Source organism: Pollachius pollachius, assembly GCF_949987615.1.
Source record: "Pollachius pollachius genome assembly, chromosome: 2".
NCBI lineage: Eukaryota > Metazoa > Chordata > Actinopteri > Gadiformes > Gadidae > Pollachius > Pollachius pollachius.
In genome coordinates, this window is record NC_136935.1 from 51,381,593 (window position 1) to 51,398,231 (window position 16,639).

At 44.3% G+C, this 16,639-nt stretch overlaps 2 protein-coding genes across 3 annotated transcripts; one reads left to right on the forward strand and one right to left on the reverse strand.

The window, feature by feature from the left end:
* Window positions 1-395: 395 nt before the first annotated feature.
* klf1 (Kruppel like factor 1 (erythroid)) lies at window positions 396-3,979 on the reverse strand. Of its 2 annotated transcripts, XM_079730484.1 has the most exons (4): window positions 3,710-3,979; window positions 1,706-2,588; window positions 1,217-1,418; window positions 396-952 (listed from the first exon to the last, which is right to left on the reverse strand). In XM_079730484.1, the coding sequence occupies exons 1-3, from the start codon at window positions 3,782-3,784 to the stop codon at window positions 1,243-1,245; spliced, it is 1,134 nt and encodes a 377-aa protein (XP_079586610.1). In that variant the 5' UTR covers window positions 3,785-3,979; the 3' UTR covers window positions 396-952; window positions 1,217-1,242. The 2 variants fall into 2 exon arrangements, with proteins under 2 accessions (XP_079586610.1, XP_079586609.1); XM_079730483.1 differs by having other exon boundaries at window positions 396-1,418.
* A 2,002-nt stretch (window positions 3,980-5,981) lies between these two features.
* Window positions 5,982-16,564, forward strand: cUnh22orf23 (chromosome Un C22orf23 homolog; the record flags this gene model as incomplete). Its single annotated transcript, XM_079729683.1, has 7 exons — window positions 5,982-6,066; window positions 6,543-6,605; window positions 7,256-7,435; window positions 8,896-8,961; window positions 13,932-14,060; window positions 14,361-14,461; window positions 16,153-16,564. The coding sequence occupies 7 exons, from the start codon at window positions 5,982-5,984 to the stop codon at window positions 16,216-16,218; spliced, it is 690 nt and encodes a 229-aa protein (XP_079585809.1). The 3' UTR covers window positions 16,219-16,564.
* Between the last annotated feature and the right edge of the window lie 75 nt (window positions 16,565-16,639).

A 16,639-nucleotide genomic window follows, 5' to 3' on the forward strand; every position in this document is an offset into this window, starting at 1 on the left:
ATGTCTTTTTGGATATCTGAAATGACGATTGTGGATAGGAGGAATGTAGTTGCGGATATCCGAAATGTTATTTTTGACTAGGCGAAACTGAATTGCAGATATCTGCAACACATATCCTGTCTAGCGAATTTATGTCAAATCGGCTTGCTATAGTCACCGGCACCAACGCTTTAGACCTGAGATCTTTGTAGAAAACTCCCATCTAGTGGCCAAGTGACGACATCACACCTTTCTGCTCTGAACTGAACCCTCTTGTACACAACTCATTTTGTGTACAAGATATCTGGTTTCTTCAGATTTTGAGTTATATTAATAACGTATAGCCCCACTGAGTTATTGAAAAAGGCGAATTTAGTCATTTTCAACCTTCATCTTTATTAACACATGAACATGATAAGCCAAATGTACAAAGTGTAAAAAAAAGAAGACACATTATTCAAATATATTTCTAATAAATATGTAAATATTTAATTTATAACAACTGACAATAATGATAAGTCTACTTATTTACAGATGTCCAGTGTAAATTTGTCAGTTTTGAACGTAAGTAGTCTGATTGCTGGCCTGCCCAACCAAGCCCATGTACATAAATGTACAGTGTTTCACTTTACATCAACAGGCAAATAACACAATAGCAGGCAAAACAAACACACACTTCTATAGCTATACTGTGGCTTACTAACGGAAAAAAATATTTATAAAAGACTAAAAGTAAAAAGTTGTAACTTTTTGTGTATGGGAATGAGACAAAGATATCAGTTGTCCTCTGGGGGTTGAGACAGCGATCGGTCCTAACCTTGAACCACAGACACAACCTTTCCAAACCTCCCAAAGTCATACCTTCTGGGAGGTCTGCGTTAGTGTTTACGTCTGCTGTAAATGTACATCAGGTGTCTACAGTGTATTCATCGATATGTCTGCGACCCATCAGCTCCCAGTTCAAATGTTGATCCTTCAATAGTAGAGAGAGAGAGAGAGAGAGAGGGACAGGGAGAGAGAGAGAGAGAGGGAGAGAAATAAATAAATAAAGCGAGAGGGACAGAGGGAGAGAGAGAGAGAAATAAAGAGACAGAGAGAAAGGGAAAGAGAGAAATAAATAAAGAGAGAGGGACAGAGAGAGAGAAAAAAAGAGAAGTAAAAAAATAAATAGAGAGAGTGAGATACAGAGATAGAGAGAGAGATGTAAAACTAGTTAGTGACCCCACACATACCCCACCTGTGTGTGTGTGTCTCAGGTGTGTCTCAGGTGTGTCTCTTCATGTGAAGCGCCAGGTGGTCCGAGCGGGAGAAGGCCCTCTGACAGAGCCTACACTCGTAGGGCTTCTGCCCGGTGTGTTTCCTGTAGTGACGCGTCAACTCGTCCGAGCGGGCGAACTTCCACCCACAGCCGTCCCAGGAGCAGTGGTACGGCTTCTCCCCTGGTGGACACACACACACACACACACACGCACACACACACACACACGCACAAGTCAACACCATAATAACATCGATGAACACACATTGCATTGGTGACCAGACACGCATGCGTCAACACTACACGGCCATCGGGGAGAACAGATGTCAACACTACATTCACACTGGTGGGCACGCACACGCACACACACACACACACACACACACACACACGTCAACATTCAACGATTGTGTCTCCTGCTCCTCCCCCTTAGGCCCCGCCCCCCCTGGCCCAGGCCCCGCCCCTCACCTGTGTGTGTGCGCATGTGAGCCTTGAGGTGGGAGCTCTTGGTGTAGGTCTTGCTGCAGCCGGGGAATTCACACCTGTGGACGGCCGGCTTCCTCTTCACCGTCGCCCTGCGGCCCCGCCTCCCCTCCGCGCCTCCGATCCCCGCGGACCCCATGGCCGGTGGCGCCCGGACCATGATGCTTTGCTGCAAGTGGGAGAAATGGCCGCCGGCTTGCCCGTGCTGCGGGGGGTAGTTGTAGTAGAGGTTGGGGTGCTGCTGGTGGTGCTGGTGGAGGGGGAAGTTGTAGCTGTAGTGTCGGGGGTCCGCCGGCGCGACGGGGACGTGGAGGAACCGGCCCTCCGGGAAGGGCCGCACGGCGGGGAGGGGGGTCGGCTGCTGCTGGGGGTAGTGGGGGGGGGAGGGGCCGAAGTCCCACGGGGCCAGCGCCTCGCCCAGGGTGCCCATGTCCTCGCTGGGACCCTCCATGCCGCCGGACCCCTGGCCGAGGCCGAAGGGGTCGGGGTACGAGGGCGGGCCCGCCGGGTGGTTCCCGCCGTAGCCCCGGAGGTACAGCTCCGGGACGGCCGACAGCGAGCTCTCCGCCAGAGACGGGGGTCCGAGCTCGGGGCCGTCGCGGCGCGGCGGCCCGTGGAACAGGTGGCCCTCGGGGTACAGTGTGCTCTGGTCCACGGGCTGGGAGGGCTGGGTGCTGTAGTCCAGAGGAGGGGGGAACCCAGGCGACGGGTTGCTCCACTCGGACAGCAGGAACTCGATGTCCCAGGATGCATCGCTGTCGTCGTTCAGGTGCTCCTCTTTGACGGAGCAGGGCGCTTGCTGCTGGTCTGAGGCGGCGTCGGACAGGAGGTCGCTCTGAGTGAAAGGGTCGTCATCTACATTCTCCAACTAGGAGGTGTTAGAAATGATGGTTTAGGAAAGACGTGACAAGCTGGTTGTTTACATTTAGCTGACGTATTTGTCCAAAGCGACTTACACCCATTCACACACCCATTCATGCACACCCCGACGGCGGAGTCGACCACACAGGGCGACAGCCAGCTGCTCAGGAGCAGTCAGGGGGGGGCGTCTCGCTCAGGGACACCTCGACACTCCGCTAGGAGGAGCCGGGGATCGAACCAGCAACCTTCCGGAAACAGGTCAAACTGCTCTACCGCCTAAGCCATCACTGACCCAGTGGGCCTCTTGAGTCCCTGAGGTAGGGCCCTCCAGGACGAAGACCAGAAAACAAAAAGGGGCCCAGGGTTTCACCATCAGGGCCCCTATACGCTGCAGACGGCCCTGCACCATGAGATAAGACACTTCATGATCGTGTGGTGGACAAACATTATTTATAGGACTTTTAAACTATTGTTGTCTCAATAATTAGGTATGAATATGCTATATTTTGTTCATTTTTGTATTGCTTATTACTTTTAATAATTACATATCTTTCTTTATATTTGGTCCGTTTTTATTAACGATTTTATTAACTAGTATTTAGTATTTTCTGTGCAAACTTGCTAAATAAATAAATATTACAAAAAAAAAAGAAGCGTATTATTATATTCATGATTATAGTTATTATCGAACCATATAGCCAAATATTTATTTTGGTACATAAGATGAGGTTATACAACTTTCAATGTATTTTCTAAAACGTTAAAACAATAAAACCCTTCAAACACAATATAGAGATAGTTTCAATAACTTATCGTACTGGAGAAGAATATAGATTATACAAAAATAAATATCTAAAGAATATACAGGCCGAATAATATCCAGAAAGATTACTACGCTGATAGACTGACAATAGTCATGACCATTTCCCGCTCACAAATTAAAGATAGCATAGGCATTCAATGTATTTTAGATTCCCATACGAACAGCGGTCGACAAATTAAACGCTCTGGCAAAAAAAAAGAAAATAATCCAGAATATGCAGCTGTTGCCGACCCTCATAAACCCGTCCAATCATTGAATTAAGCCCAGAGAGAAGCAGTGTGATGGAGGGTGGTGGAGTTGCCTACCTTCATCTCGGCCTGGGACAGGGGGCAGTCAGAAAAGGAGCTGAAGGAGGGCAGCACGGCCTGCATGATGGCCATAAAGGAGCCCTGCTTTGATCAACAGCTTTATGACTAATCAGATAAACGTGGGAATTAAAGGAATAAACAGAAACAGTTACAGAATCCCCTCGTACCGATTGAGTCAAACTCAACAAGTCTAAAGTCTAAAGCGGTCTCCCGGGCTCCATGTTCCCCCCTCGGCCTCTCGCTCGCTCCCTCTCTCTCTCTTGTCTATCTCTGTCAGCTGCGAGCTTCACTTCAAATCTCTCTGTTTCTTGGAGCTTCTGGCCGTTGGAAGGTGGAGCGTGTTTCTGTGCGTGTGTGCGTGTGTGTGGTTGGTGTGGGTGTGTGCAAGCAGAAGTTTGTGTTTGTGTGTATGTGTGTGCTTGTGAGAAGTGTGTGTGTGCGTGTGTGTCATTAGCATTCAGCATGTGAGAATGGTTCACACTGATGTTCTGGCTTTATTCACAAGGTGAACTGATATCGAAACCAATTTCTCCTTGAGTGTGGGTGTGGGGCTATGGTTGATTCACACCTACTGAGAATAAAAAAATAACAAGTTGGGGAAACTAGCTCTTCACCCCAGGTTGTGGAATTAGTGTTAAACTGACAGGAAGTGATGGCACCCTGTTTGAAGAGCATGTGTCTCAGGGTGGCTGAGCCTGATGTGCCTTGTTATGTCAGGGGAATAGTGGCATCCTGTGACGCCATAAAACACTTTTCATTCACAAGTTGACAAACGGGTGGCAGCGCGCCCTCGCCCCCGCTTAAACTAAATCTAAACGTGAATGAGTCAACGTTGACGCAAACCATGACATTACGATTTAGTGTTGGATTAAGATAAGCTTAAAGACGCGTGTATATGGGGACACACACATTTGACCACATGAGTCGAGTTGTGTGTTCCGCAGTAGGATGCGTAGTGTGTATTTCTGTGGAGATCTGTGTGTGGAGGTGATTATAGCAGAGTTGTGTTTATCTGCTCCCAGTAGGCCTGCACACAGGCTCCTCTAACAGATAAGGGATCGCAGGCTGCTGGTCCGACCTGATGGGGAGCCGCTCTGATAAACACCCTGCCCTACGCCGGGACCCACACAGCTTCCGGAGCCTAAAGGGGCCCGTAATATGGGGGCTTGAAGAATCATGAAGGTATGATGCAGTGGCTGGATGCGTTGTGTTATGTAGTACTTAGGCCGAGGTGTTTCAAAGATGGACGTTTCCACCAACCCTATAGCTGTGTGTGTGTGTGTGTGTTTCATTTAACTGAAAGCTTCTACAGAGTAGTTGAAGTACAGACAATGAAACAGACTGAAATGGAGTATAGCAGGCTAGTGAGGCTGCTTACACCAGACGTCAACCACACACACACACACACACACACACACACACACACACACACACACACACACACACATATTTTAAACCAGTCATTAACCACACACACAAACACAGGTATCTTAACCCATTCAGACCGGATCACGCATCTGTGCGTGTTTACCTTTAAGACCGGATTGCGCATCAATGCGTGTTTACCATTGTTGCTCCGGCTGCGCGGAGCAACATTGTATCTACTAGATACAATGTTGCGCCGCACAGCAGCCGGTACAAATGGGTTAAACCAGTCATCAACCACAAACACATAGGTAAACCCATACCTGTATGTGGACCGTGTGGTTGCTAGCTGGTTTAAGATATGTGGAGTGTGTGTGGTTGGTGGCTGGTTTGAGATACCTGTTTGTGGTTGATGGCTGGTTTAAGCAGCCTAACCTGGCCTGAGTCAGACTGATTGGACTCTGGGGCTGGTGAGGCTGCACACCTGTGGTGCATTGACCAATCAGTGCACACGGGATATGTCAGTGCTGAACACCTGCTCTGACTGTAACTGGTTGAGCGAACAGCAGTCTCATAAACTCCGGCCGTGACGAAAACACAAAATTAATTTGCCATTGAGTCCCGTTTCAAAACGGTGGCTTTCTGTCTCCATCTAGTGGACGTCCAGTATTCACGTCCTCCGCGTCTGGTTGCCATGGCAGCCGGTTGCCTAGCAGCCGGATGTTGTCTCACAGAAGAGCCGTGGTGGCGGGTGTCATCAATACAACAATAAAGACTTATCCCTAAATAATACATCTTGCGGTAAGGTTTTAGGTATATTATTCAGGTCTAAAACAACGTGTCTGCTGATACTGCAGACAGCAGATGTTTAAACGACGCTGGGTCTTGTTCGTCGAACCATTAGATGGAGAAACCGGGACAGCCGGGTGGCCTGTGGAGCTGTCCCCGTCCTGCCTCATACAGCCAGGAGACACAGAAGATGCTCAAGGGTAGGACATTATTATTATAATTATTATTATTATTATTATTATTATTATTATTATTATTATTATTATTATTATTATTATTATATATTCTCACGTGTACTTCATCTGTCTGTATTGTTTTGTGTGTCTGGCACTTAATGTACACACTTATTGTATGTTGTACGTTCTGGCACTTAATGTACACACCGCACTTGTGTAGCATCTTATCCTGGCTATCTCTGTTGTATACGGGGAATGGGTTAACCTAGTGATGGTTAGTGCTTGGCACTTGGTTCTATGAACATCCTTACTGTACCGACAGCGATATATTGTTGTTCCTCCTTCTTCTGACAAATGTACTTATCATAAGTCGCTTTGGATAAAAGCTTCTGCTAAATTCCCCAAATGTAAATGTATTGTTTCGTGATGTTTCGTCAGTTCTAATGAGGCCCCGATCATGGTTTTATTGCGCCTTCATTGACGTCTCCCTTCTGCTTCAGTGATGATGGAAGAGTCGAAGCTCACTAACTTTCAGCGAAGACAAATCACCAAGTCTTTGACCGGTGAGTTCAGGAAACATCAAATATTGTCCTACAGAAAACGTGGTACCAGTAGTCTGTCTATACATGAGACTCTGTCAGATCGGTACGTTTTATTGTGTGGTCCTAACTAAAGATGTTCCGATGCTATTTTTTCCTTCCCTTTACCGATTCCGATTCCTGAACTGGAGTATCGGCCGACACGAGTATACACCGATACAGCCTCTAGCGTTGTAACTACTAACAGCACTTGTTCTTATTGAAGGGTTCTCTTACGATGACAGCGATGCATAGTCAGTTCACTTACTCTCATTATTTTTTTTAACATTTACATTAAATACCTATAATTCTAATAATACAATTGTATTTTTGTAGTTAAACCTGATCATCCATGTTTTTTCCGACTCAGTAGCTCGAACGCACGTATGTCGGAGATGACGCGTTTCCCATTCCGACTTTCCTCCTCCGACCGTTAACGAATGCAGCAGAACACCGTAGTGTTTGTGATGTTTTCTGCCCGTGTAGTAAATGAGTCCCGTGATGGTATCGGATCGGAGCATAGACCGGCGTACACGCCGATAACCGATACTGCATTTTAGGAAGTATCGGAGGGATATCCAAAATTGGTAATAATCGAACAACTCCAGTCCTCACATCCCCATCTGGCTCTCCAGACGGGGCCGCCCTGCCTCCCTCCCTGGGCCCCTCGTCGGCGGCCCCGGGCCCCCAGCGGCCAGAGCAGAAGGTCACGAGGACCCCGCAGAGAGACTACGTCCCGTCCCGGAGGCGCAGCGAGCAAACCTGCCGCTCTGGAGACAGCTACCGCCGCGACGCCTTCCGCCCGCGTCCGACACGTACGTAACCACGGCGACGACACTGCCATGAACAGAGAGGGAGGCGGTGATGAGCCGATGGTGAAGCGGTGTAACGACATGGCTTTTATTTTGAAGGTTTCCGTCACTGATTGACTCTGTGGTCTTCGCCGAGAATAGTCGCGTAGGAGAAACAGATCATTTTCATCATCATTCATTGTTTGAGTCAAGAACACAAAAAGCATTATATTGTTTGTCACTTAAAAAACTAACAGACTAGAAGCACAGACACAGGGATTTAGATTTTTTACAGTCTATGCCTTTGGCTTAGACCTTTGACCTGAGTCCAGGTCCAAGCTACCACCTGATGCTCATCAAGTCTTTCCGCAGACCCATGGGCGTAGCGGACGCGGGGTACGCGGGGGACATGTTCCCCGCACTTCCCATATCTGTGCCCTTTGTCCCCCGCCCTTTTTACAGCCATTACAACCATTCAATTAATTTTTAACACGTGTTAGCGCGACTTTCCGAGCCGCCTTTGAACGCACCATGAGCAGGCGGCGCCAGGTGTCAAACACCGCTGCCGTGTTGTGATTTCAATCACACAGACGTGGATTCAGATCTGTTTCAAGCATGTTCAGCAAACCAGCAGCCAAGAGGTAAAAAGCTTTACCTTGTTTTTTCCAAACAAACCGTGTAAGTTGAGTAATGCTGTTGCATGTTGTTTAGCTAAATGATGACTGACTAATAGATGTCAATATATCAAGTTAAGCTAGTTAACAATTGTTAACTGTAACCTATGTTTAATCGCTTACTAGGTGCAGAGGTGATAGTAAATAGTTACATATACTGTGTTACATTTACTTGAGTAATTTTTTGGATAAATTGTACTCTTAAGAGTTGTTTTACTGCAAAATACTTTTTTACTTATATTATTCTAAAGCAGGGGTGTCAAACTCATTTTGGTTCAGGGGCCACATACAGCCCATCTGATCTCAAGTGGGCCGGACCAGTTAAATAATCTCGGATCACAAGGATCTATATTAGCACAACACATTTATTCACAGATAGGCTTATGGAATTGAAATAAAATGCATTTCACATTTATTATCAACTGCTTTATTTTTATAGAGATGAGTGAATACATTTTTACATCTGAACACCTGAACCAACTCACCACACTAAACAAACTCCAGTGGGAACTATGAAGAAAGCTATCATACTGCCTTGAAAATGTAAATGTGCACATATAAATAAAATAAACAAACATAAAAGTTATAGCAGTGCATGAGCAAAGAGATTAGGCTACATCAGATCAAACTGTTTTGTAGTCTACTGAAGCTGAGAATGATGTACTGCACAATATTCATTGTCTTTTAACATGAAACCTGAGTAAACTTATTTTCAAAGATCTGTATTCATCAGAGTGCAAACATTTCTGAAAGAGCATCACAACAATTAGGCCCAGGCCTACTCACTAACTTTTTCTTTTCTCACTGCAGTCTATTTGCTGCTGCTGGCTCCTGAAACTTGGCATATTTCAGCCTTTACGAGCGCATCAATATCAGGTGTCAAATCCTAAGTGGCAGCACATTTCACAATGCCATTCAAGTGTGTGTTTGTTAACCTTGAGCGGTGCTTTGTTTTATTTAGGTTCATTACAGAGAACACCTGTTCACAAAGATAGGTAGTCCCAAACATGGATAAAACCTTTGCAGCCAGCCAGGGATGTTAATTTGGGGTTCCCTGGCAAGAGATATTGAGAAAATGTGTCCAAGCCCACGGATGCAAATTTCTCCTTCATATTGGTATCACACTGCAAGTCAATTATCTCGAGTTGGATGTCAGCTGGCATGTCAGAAGACTTGACTGTAAATGGGGGGCGAAAAACAGCAAATTCCTTTTCTAGTTCACTGAAGACCTGAAACCTCCGCTCGAACTGCTGCAGCAAACCTGTTATCTTGTCTTGTATTGTTCCATATCAGCATTACGTCCGGTCGCACGCACAGCGGTTAGACATGAGAAATGGGCGGTGTCACCACAAGATAGCGGCGTCCCCCAGAGTGACAGTTTTAACTTGAATGCGTGGATGCTGTCGTTATACTGAGTGACTATTTTTCTGCAGCCCTGCAACATTTTGTTACGATTATTCAGGTGCTGTGTAATATCCACCATAAAGGCAAGATCCTGCACCCACTGCGGACATTTAAGTTCCTTCACTGGGCTACCGATTTTCTCCATGAACTGTCCAATATCCTCTCGTAACTCAAAGAAACGCTTGAGCACGGCACCTCGGCTTAACCACCGTACTTCAGTGTGGTATGGTAGGCCAGCCTGAATGTCATTGTCTCAGAGAAAAGTGTCAAACTGACGGTGATCCATTTTTAGTGTTTTGTAACAACGCTTCTTGATGCAAAATACAGTGAAATGCCCAAAAATCTTGTCCCCCATTTGCGGTCTGTACTTTCTCTCGGGATTTTGTCGCAACGCCTGCCTTTCTCCCGACCATTGATGGTGCGCCACCTGTAGACAGGCTGACGGCACGGGACCAGTCCACTCCGACCTTGTCCAGCACTCCAACGAGAGAGCTGAATATGTCATTCGCTGTTGTAGTGTCCTTCATAGGCACCAATCAAGGAACTCCTCAGTGATTGTCAAAGTCTCATCAACACCCCTAATAAATATGGCCAGTTGAGCAATATCTGTTATATCAGTGCTCACATCAATTGCAACCGAAAAAGCAATAAATGACTTGATTTTGTCATTCATTTGACTGCCCAAGTCTCCTGAGAGCTCTGTTACCCTATCTGCGACAGTGTTCTTCGACAGACTAAAGTTGGCAAAGGCAGATTGCTTTCCAGGGAACACGACTTCTGCAGCCTCCAGCATGCATGTTTTCACGAACTCACCATCATAAAATGGCTTGGATGCTTGCACTATCTCGTGAGCAATAAGGTAGCTGGCTTTCACTGCTGCATCACTGACTATCTCCTCTTTTCTTAGTTGTCCTTTCAAATGGTGATATTTTTTCTTTATGATGAGTCTCATAGTGGCGCCGAATATTATATTCTTTGAGCACTGAAACTTGCTGATTACATACCAAGCACACTGCTTTTGTATTCACCTCTGTGAATAAATAATTCTCAGTCCATTTTTCCTGGAAAACTCTGCACTCTGAATCCACTTTTCTTTTTTTTGACAAAGACATTTTGGTAATGGGGATGTCACCCTTGATAACTTCTTAATTGTGGTGAAACAAGGACAAGTGTGGAATTTCTTCCTTTTTTATCTTGGCTGCCCCCTAGCGGCTGGAGTGAGCTTTTTGGTTATTCCTTTAGAAAATCATAACTCATCCCAGGAATGGTGAGGATCAGATCTCGCGGGCCGGGGCCATATGTTTGACACCCCTGTTCTAAAGTAACAACACTCCTACTTGACTACAAGTTTTGGCTACTCTACCACCTAGGGATAAACCCACTCCTCGCATTTCTGCACAGAACTTGTGCTCACTATTGTTTTGCACATATTTGTTTTAATCTTCATACAATAGAAAGAGCAGGGTCAGGGAGGAGACAGTGGACCAGAGTCCAGCAGCAGCAGGAATGAACAGGGAGGGTCTTCACAGCAGGTGAGGAGAAATTATAACCAAAGTCCTTAGAACGTCTCTGTTATGACTGGCTGAGAGAACATATTGATAGCATAAAAGGGACTTTGAGGTTAAACTCTACAACAATTTCACTACTTCTGTATTCCTAATTCTATTTCAAAATGTTGCTTTCCACATATTTTTAAATCTTTATTGCCACAATAGAAAGAGCAGGGTGAGAGGGGAGACAGTGGACCAGAGGCCAGCAAGGATAATCATGCAGCGCCACAGGTGAGAATATATAACTAGCTGAGAAAAAATATAGATAGCATAAAGTGACTTTGCGATTAATTTCCACAGCTATGTCGCCACTACTATTCTTAATACTATTTATAAGTTTTGCTTTGCACATTTATTATCTATATCATTGCAGGAGAAATTGTAGGAGAAATTATAACTGGCTAAGGAAATGTCTGTAGGATAAGAGTGACTCTAAGATTAGCATTTCCACAGCTATTTCTGAACTAGCCTTATTTATACTCTAAAATGTTATTGTCTGTGTGTCAAATGGTAGCACAGGGAGAAGGTCATGTCTCAGGGGAGAGACCAGGCTGCAGCATTGACAGTCAGGGAGAGGCTTCAGACAGATACACCAGAGGAGGGATCTTCTGTGGCCACTTTAAATTCCCATCAGCCAGATCCTAAGACCATTGTGTCTCAGAAGTTGGCAGATAAAACTCTAAGATTTCGGAGACAATGGTTTCAGGACTTCCCTTGGCTTCATTTCATCCCAGGTGTTGAAGGAGCATTGTGCTTTTAATGTCGCAAATGGACTTCATTTTCATTGACTGGCCAAACAGAACTCCCAATTCATGTGCCCACAGCAAAGAGTCACGAACAACAGAAGACACTGTGCAGGCATGCTGTGTGATTAGGTTCACACAATGGGCCCCGCAATGTATCCCAATGGGCCCCGCTTATGATCAGGTAACTTGAAAAAGTACTCTTAACAGGAGTGACAGATGATGATGTTTTGCTGCAATACCCAGAAGTGTACAGACCTTCTCTTCAAGTGCAATTAGCAATGTTCAAGTCAAAGTATGACTTTCAGTCAAGCAGTGAAGCTGCTACCATTCTGTAAGGAATGTTGCCAGAAGTCAGGGGTCTCTTTGAACAAGTAGAAATACTTGTACGCTTGCTTCTTACTGTGCCTGCCTCCTCCGCTGAGGCTGAAAGAAGCTTCAGTGGTCTTCGGAGGTTAAAAACCTGGCTCCGAAGCACAATGACACAGTCTCGGCTCAACAGTGTTGCTGTATGTCATATCCACAAAGATAAACTCGACAAACTAAATAGGAGACAAATTGCTCAGCAATTCATTGCGGATAATGAGAGGCGCAGAATCACGTTTGGGTGCTTCACTTAGGTGAGATCAGTGTACTGTGTACAGTGTACTACATATATGTTGTAGTGACTAGATCATGACTGACATGTGATACCACAATGTCTGGGGGCACCCAGTATTGCTTTCATGGAAAATGGAATGCACCTTGCAGTCATTGCTAAGTTCAAAAATACATTCTGTGAGTATTGAAACTGTTGGGGGAATACCAATGTTTGACTGTAGATTGTAAACCTTGAAATAAATGAATAATAAATGTGGCCAGATGTCACCCAAGGCCCAAAGAAGGGCCACAAATATTAACATCACAGTTATTTAACTGTAGACGATAATCAACAAAGAAACTGTTGCTTTTTATTTAATATAACCATTATTTTATTTTTATTATATCATTGTTTTTACTTGTGTCTAAAAGAAACCTAGAACTGAAAATATTATTTCGTAATATAGTTAATCAGGAGAGCCTGTAGCCTTTGATTCCCTTAGTTCAAAAGGGAAATACTGACATGGATGTTTAAACATGTAGTTTATATTTAATTTCAAAGAGACTTTTTGTTTATTTATTTATTTGCAGATATTATTTGACTACTGCATTATTTTTGTTTTAAAGGCAGCAGGTATAGGTCCTACCATTTGTCTTAGTCTTGATTAATTTTGCACATCTGTGCTGTCATAGTTGACGACAGCAAATGTAAAATTGCTACATCTTCATGTCGATATGTTTATTGTTGTCACTTTCACTTGTCACTTCTTGCCATTAAATTAAATTATGTGGCTTATTACACTGTGACCTTGTCACTTCCATTCCATTTTGATGCCGATAATTTGAAACAGGAATGGTGTTTGACAGAACTTTTCGTGTTCAGTGTTGTCATTTGGCACTTAATTATCTGGCTACTTAACTTGTAAATGCTCGACGGTCATTCTATGTCAACTCAACCAGAGTTTGGCAGCTTTAGATTTTAGATTTTGACTTTAGATTTTGATAGTATATCATTTTAAAGAGCTAAAGTCGGTCCCCGGGTGCTGTGCTGTTGGTGGTTATGTGGTTCTTTAGCCACTAAGGAGAGGTGCAACTGAATGCGAGAGGATGATAAATCAATCAATAGACCTCTTAACAATTTGTCCCCCTCACTTCTGAAATGATGGCTACGCCCCTGCGCAGACCACCTTCAACTCAAATGGTTAAAAAGTAAATAGATAAACTGGCCTACCGCAGCAGCTGAGCAAAGAACGCCAGCTCCCCGTTTAAGCACCGTCAATACTGCAGGAAGGCCCTGGCCAGGGGGAGACGGACAGCAACACTGCTTATAAACACACTAGGAGACAGTGAGCCAGTGAAAATCAAAAAGTTGATTGATATTTATGTTCTAGACCCAAATGAATGAAGCTGAAAAAAATGCAAACATCTGTGTCTCCCTGATATGACTGACATATATATAATATGCTTCAATTAAATGTAATTACATTTCTTGGAAAAAACTTAAAAATAACAAGTAGTATGACATTCGATTCATTGTCCCACTATTTCATAACTGCTTTATCATTCGTAGGAGATTTAGAAAAGGAGAAGAGCAGACTGCAATCGATTCTCGCCACAGGGAAAGACGAAACCAAACCCAAACCTTCCCGCTGTGAAGCCCAGAGTCCAGGGACCATGGAGAAAGACAGATTCCAGGAAGGTAAACCTCTAGCCTGCTACTGGGTGACTAGAGAGGATAACTGTTGTCCTCTCGCCTTCACACCTGGTCCTTAACACCAACCCTTGACCCAGGGTCGGCTTGGTGAGGAACGTTTATCTGAACCATGTGAACATTCGACTCAAGCTCCAAGCAACAGCTCAGTATATCAATGCTATGATAACATATGTTACGTACATAATCGTATCTGACATCATCTTTTGATCTAAGGTTAGATTTATTACCAGCTGTCCACAAATGCATAAGTGTAAGTGTGCCTAAATTTAGCCCAATCTTCTGTAGTTGTGGATGAAATTGAAGAACGGAGGCAGTTCCTGGCCGATATGACAGCTCTCGGACAGGAGAAGCTCTATCGCAACCTGATCAATACAGAGATCGCACAGGTAAATCTTTGACAGTGTTCAATGACATAACATGTCTGCAGTCAGCTCAACCTAAGCGCTCTCTACATACATACATAACCAGTGTTGGGCAAGTTACTTTAAATTAGTAACTTAGTTACAGTTACTAGTTACTTCTTTCAAAAGTAACTCAGTTACTTTAAGTTACTCGTTACTTTCAAGATAACTAGTTACTAGGGAAAGTAAAAAATTTTTTTTCTAAATTATCTTATTGTGTTAATGTGGCAAAGGACCTCCCTTACTGGATAGCTAGGGAGGCTGCCAGTCCTCTGGCTTGCTTACACGTAAGTCCTATCCTACCACAAGCGCAATGCGCCACCTATTGACCTGAACGTGCCATAGCAGTGTAGTAGTGTGAGTGCAAATAAATGAAATATTTCCATTGTTTCCAACTGTTTCCAACCCTCTACAAATGCACACATATTACTTTGGGGTTGATGTGGCATAGTGTTCGACAAAACAACTGTAAAATTTGATCATTGTATCAAGTATCACAACGATGAAGCAGTGGATCAACAAAACACAACATGCAGTATGTTTTGAAACTTTTGATAGGCAAATTTATCGTAGCCATTGAAACAGGTACAAAGTATAGTTTTGGCAGTGCAAAAATTAAACTGTGCCTCAGACCATTTAGCAACTGTAGGAATCAATAGTGCAAAACTGATACAATAGATGTTTTCAATGTAAACACAGTGAGGTTTATCCGTTCTTTGTAAGTTAACCTTAACTCAAAACAGCTAAACTCCACCAACTGGAGACCTCATCATCAATAATGATGGGCAAACTTAAAAGTATTTTCAGCCTCACAAACATAGTTAATGTTTGACAAATATAATATTTCCTCCACTCTGGCCGTTTAGATAAATAAAACAACTGATTAAATCAATAACGGAGGATAATGTGCTTTAGTAGTCTATGTTAGTATGTCTACGTCTATATCAGTCTTTGTCCATACATCTCCATCATTTGTTTAGCTGTGTCTGGGTTATAGACTGTGCAACAGGCTTTGTAAAATCAAGCTTTCGTTGTTTGGCTGGAGTGGCTTCTCCTTCAGCGTCGGCGGAGCTGACGTTAGCAGCAGCATCACCTGTGTTACCTTCAGGGTCTTCAACTAGCTTGGTAGACGCCTGTTGTTTCTGAAGATGTTTCATCAGATTAGAATTGCTAGTTTTTGATGTGGTTAGAGTTTTCGAACCTCCACAAAGGTGACAGGTCACCAAAATATTCCTTATGTCTTTTACTGTCAGAAAGGAAAAATAATGTGCATATTTCCATGAGAGAAATACAACGCCTGGACCGTCGTCGACTGCCGCCATTGTTTTAATTAATTTACTTGCGCGTCGCTGCGTCACGTGACTCACGTCCGCTTCACGTCCACCACGGAAACTGTAGGCCTGGGTTATGCACGTGAAGTAACGAGTAACGAGCCTGTTTAAATCGCAGTAACGATAACGCGTTACTGATTTTGAAAAAGTAATTAGTTACAGTGCTCGTTACCGCAAAAGTAACTTAGTTACTGTAACGCGTTAGTTCCAACACTGTACATAACAGGCCCTGCTTCTTTACCCATCCTTTAAATTGTGAACGGCTACAAGTCACATTATATCTGAATGCATCTTCCTTGACCAATGAAATGCAAGGATTTATTCATGTCTCCTGCTCATTTGTAGAAGATCCGAGAGCTGGAGTTGATGGATAAGACCCGCAGCGCTGAGCTGAGAGACATGACCTCCTAGAAGATCGGATTAAAGGACGAAGAGGAGATGGAAGAGGCAGCACACCAGGAACAACATCTAGTTAAACACGGTTCTGAGACACTTGGTGTTGGCAAGGATGAGTCTGACCTGAACGGTTCAGAGAACTGGATGCAAAGTCAAGACCAACCTGGGAGAAATGCTGGGACTATGAATCAAACGTTGACCCAACCCGTTGACACATGCCTCGTGTCGCTGCACTGCCTCCTCCACCAGTCGATGTACGGAGCCCTCTCAGAGTACAGGCTGCACAGTCGCCCAGACCACATATCTTTGCTTCCATGTGACACAGACAAGACTCATCTCTCTGCACGGCGCTAGGTCAAATATGGCTACCGTACGGAGATGGAGAGATTGTCAAATAAAGAATTTGATGGCTTTTGTTCAACAGCTATGCATGGCG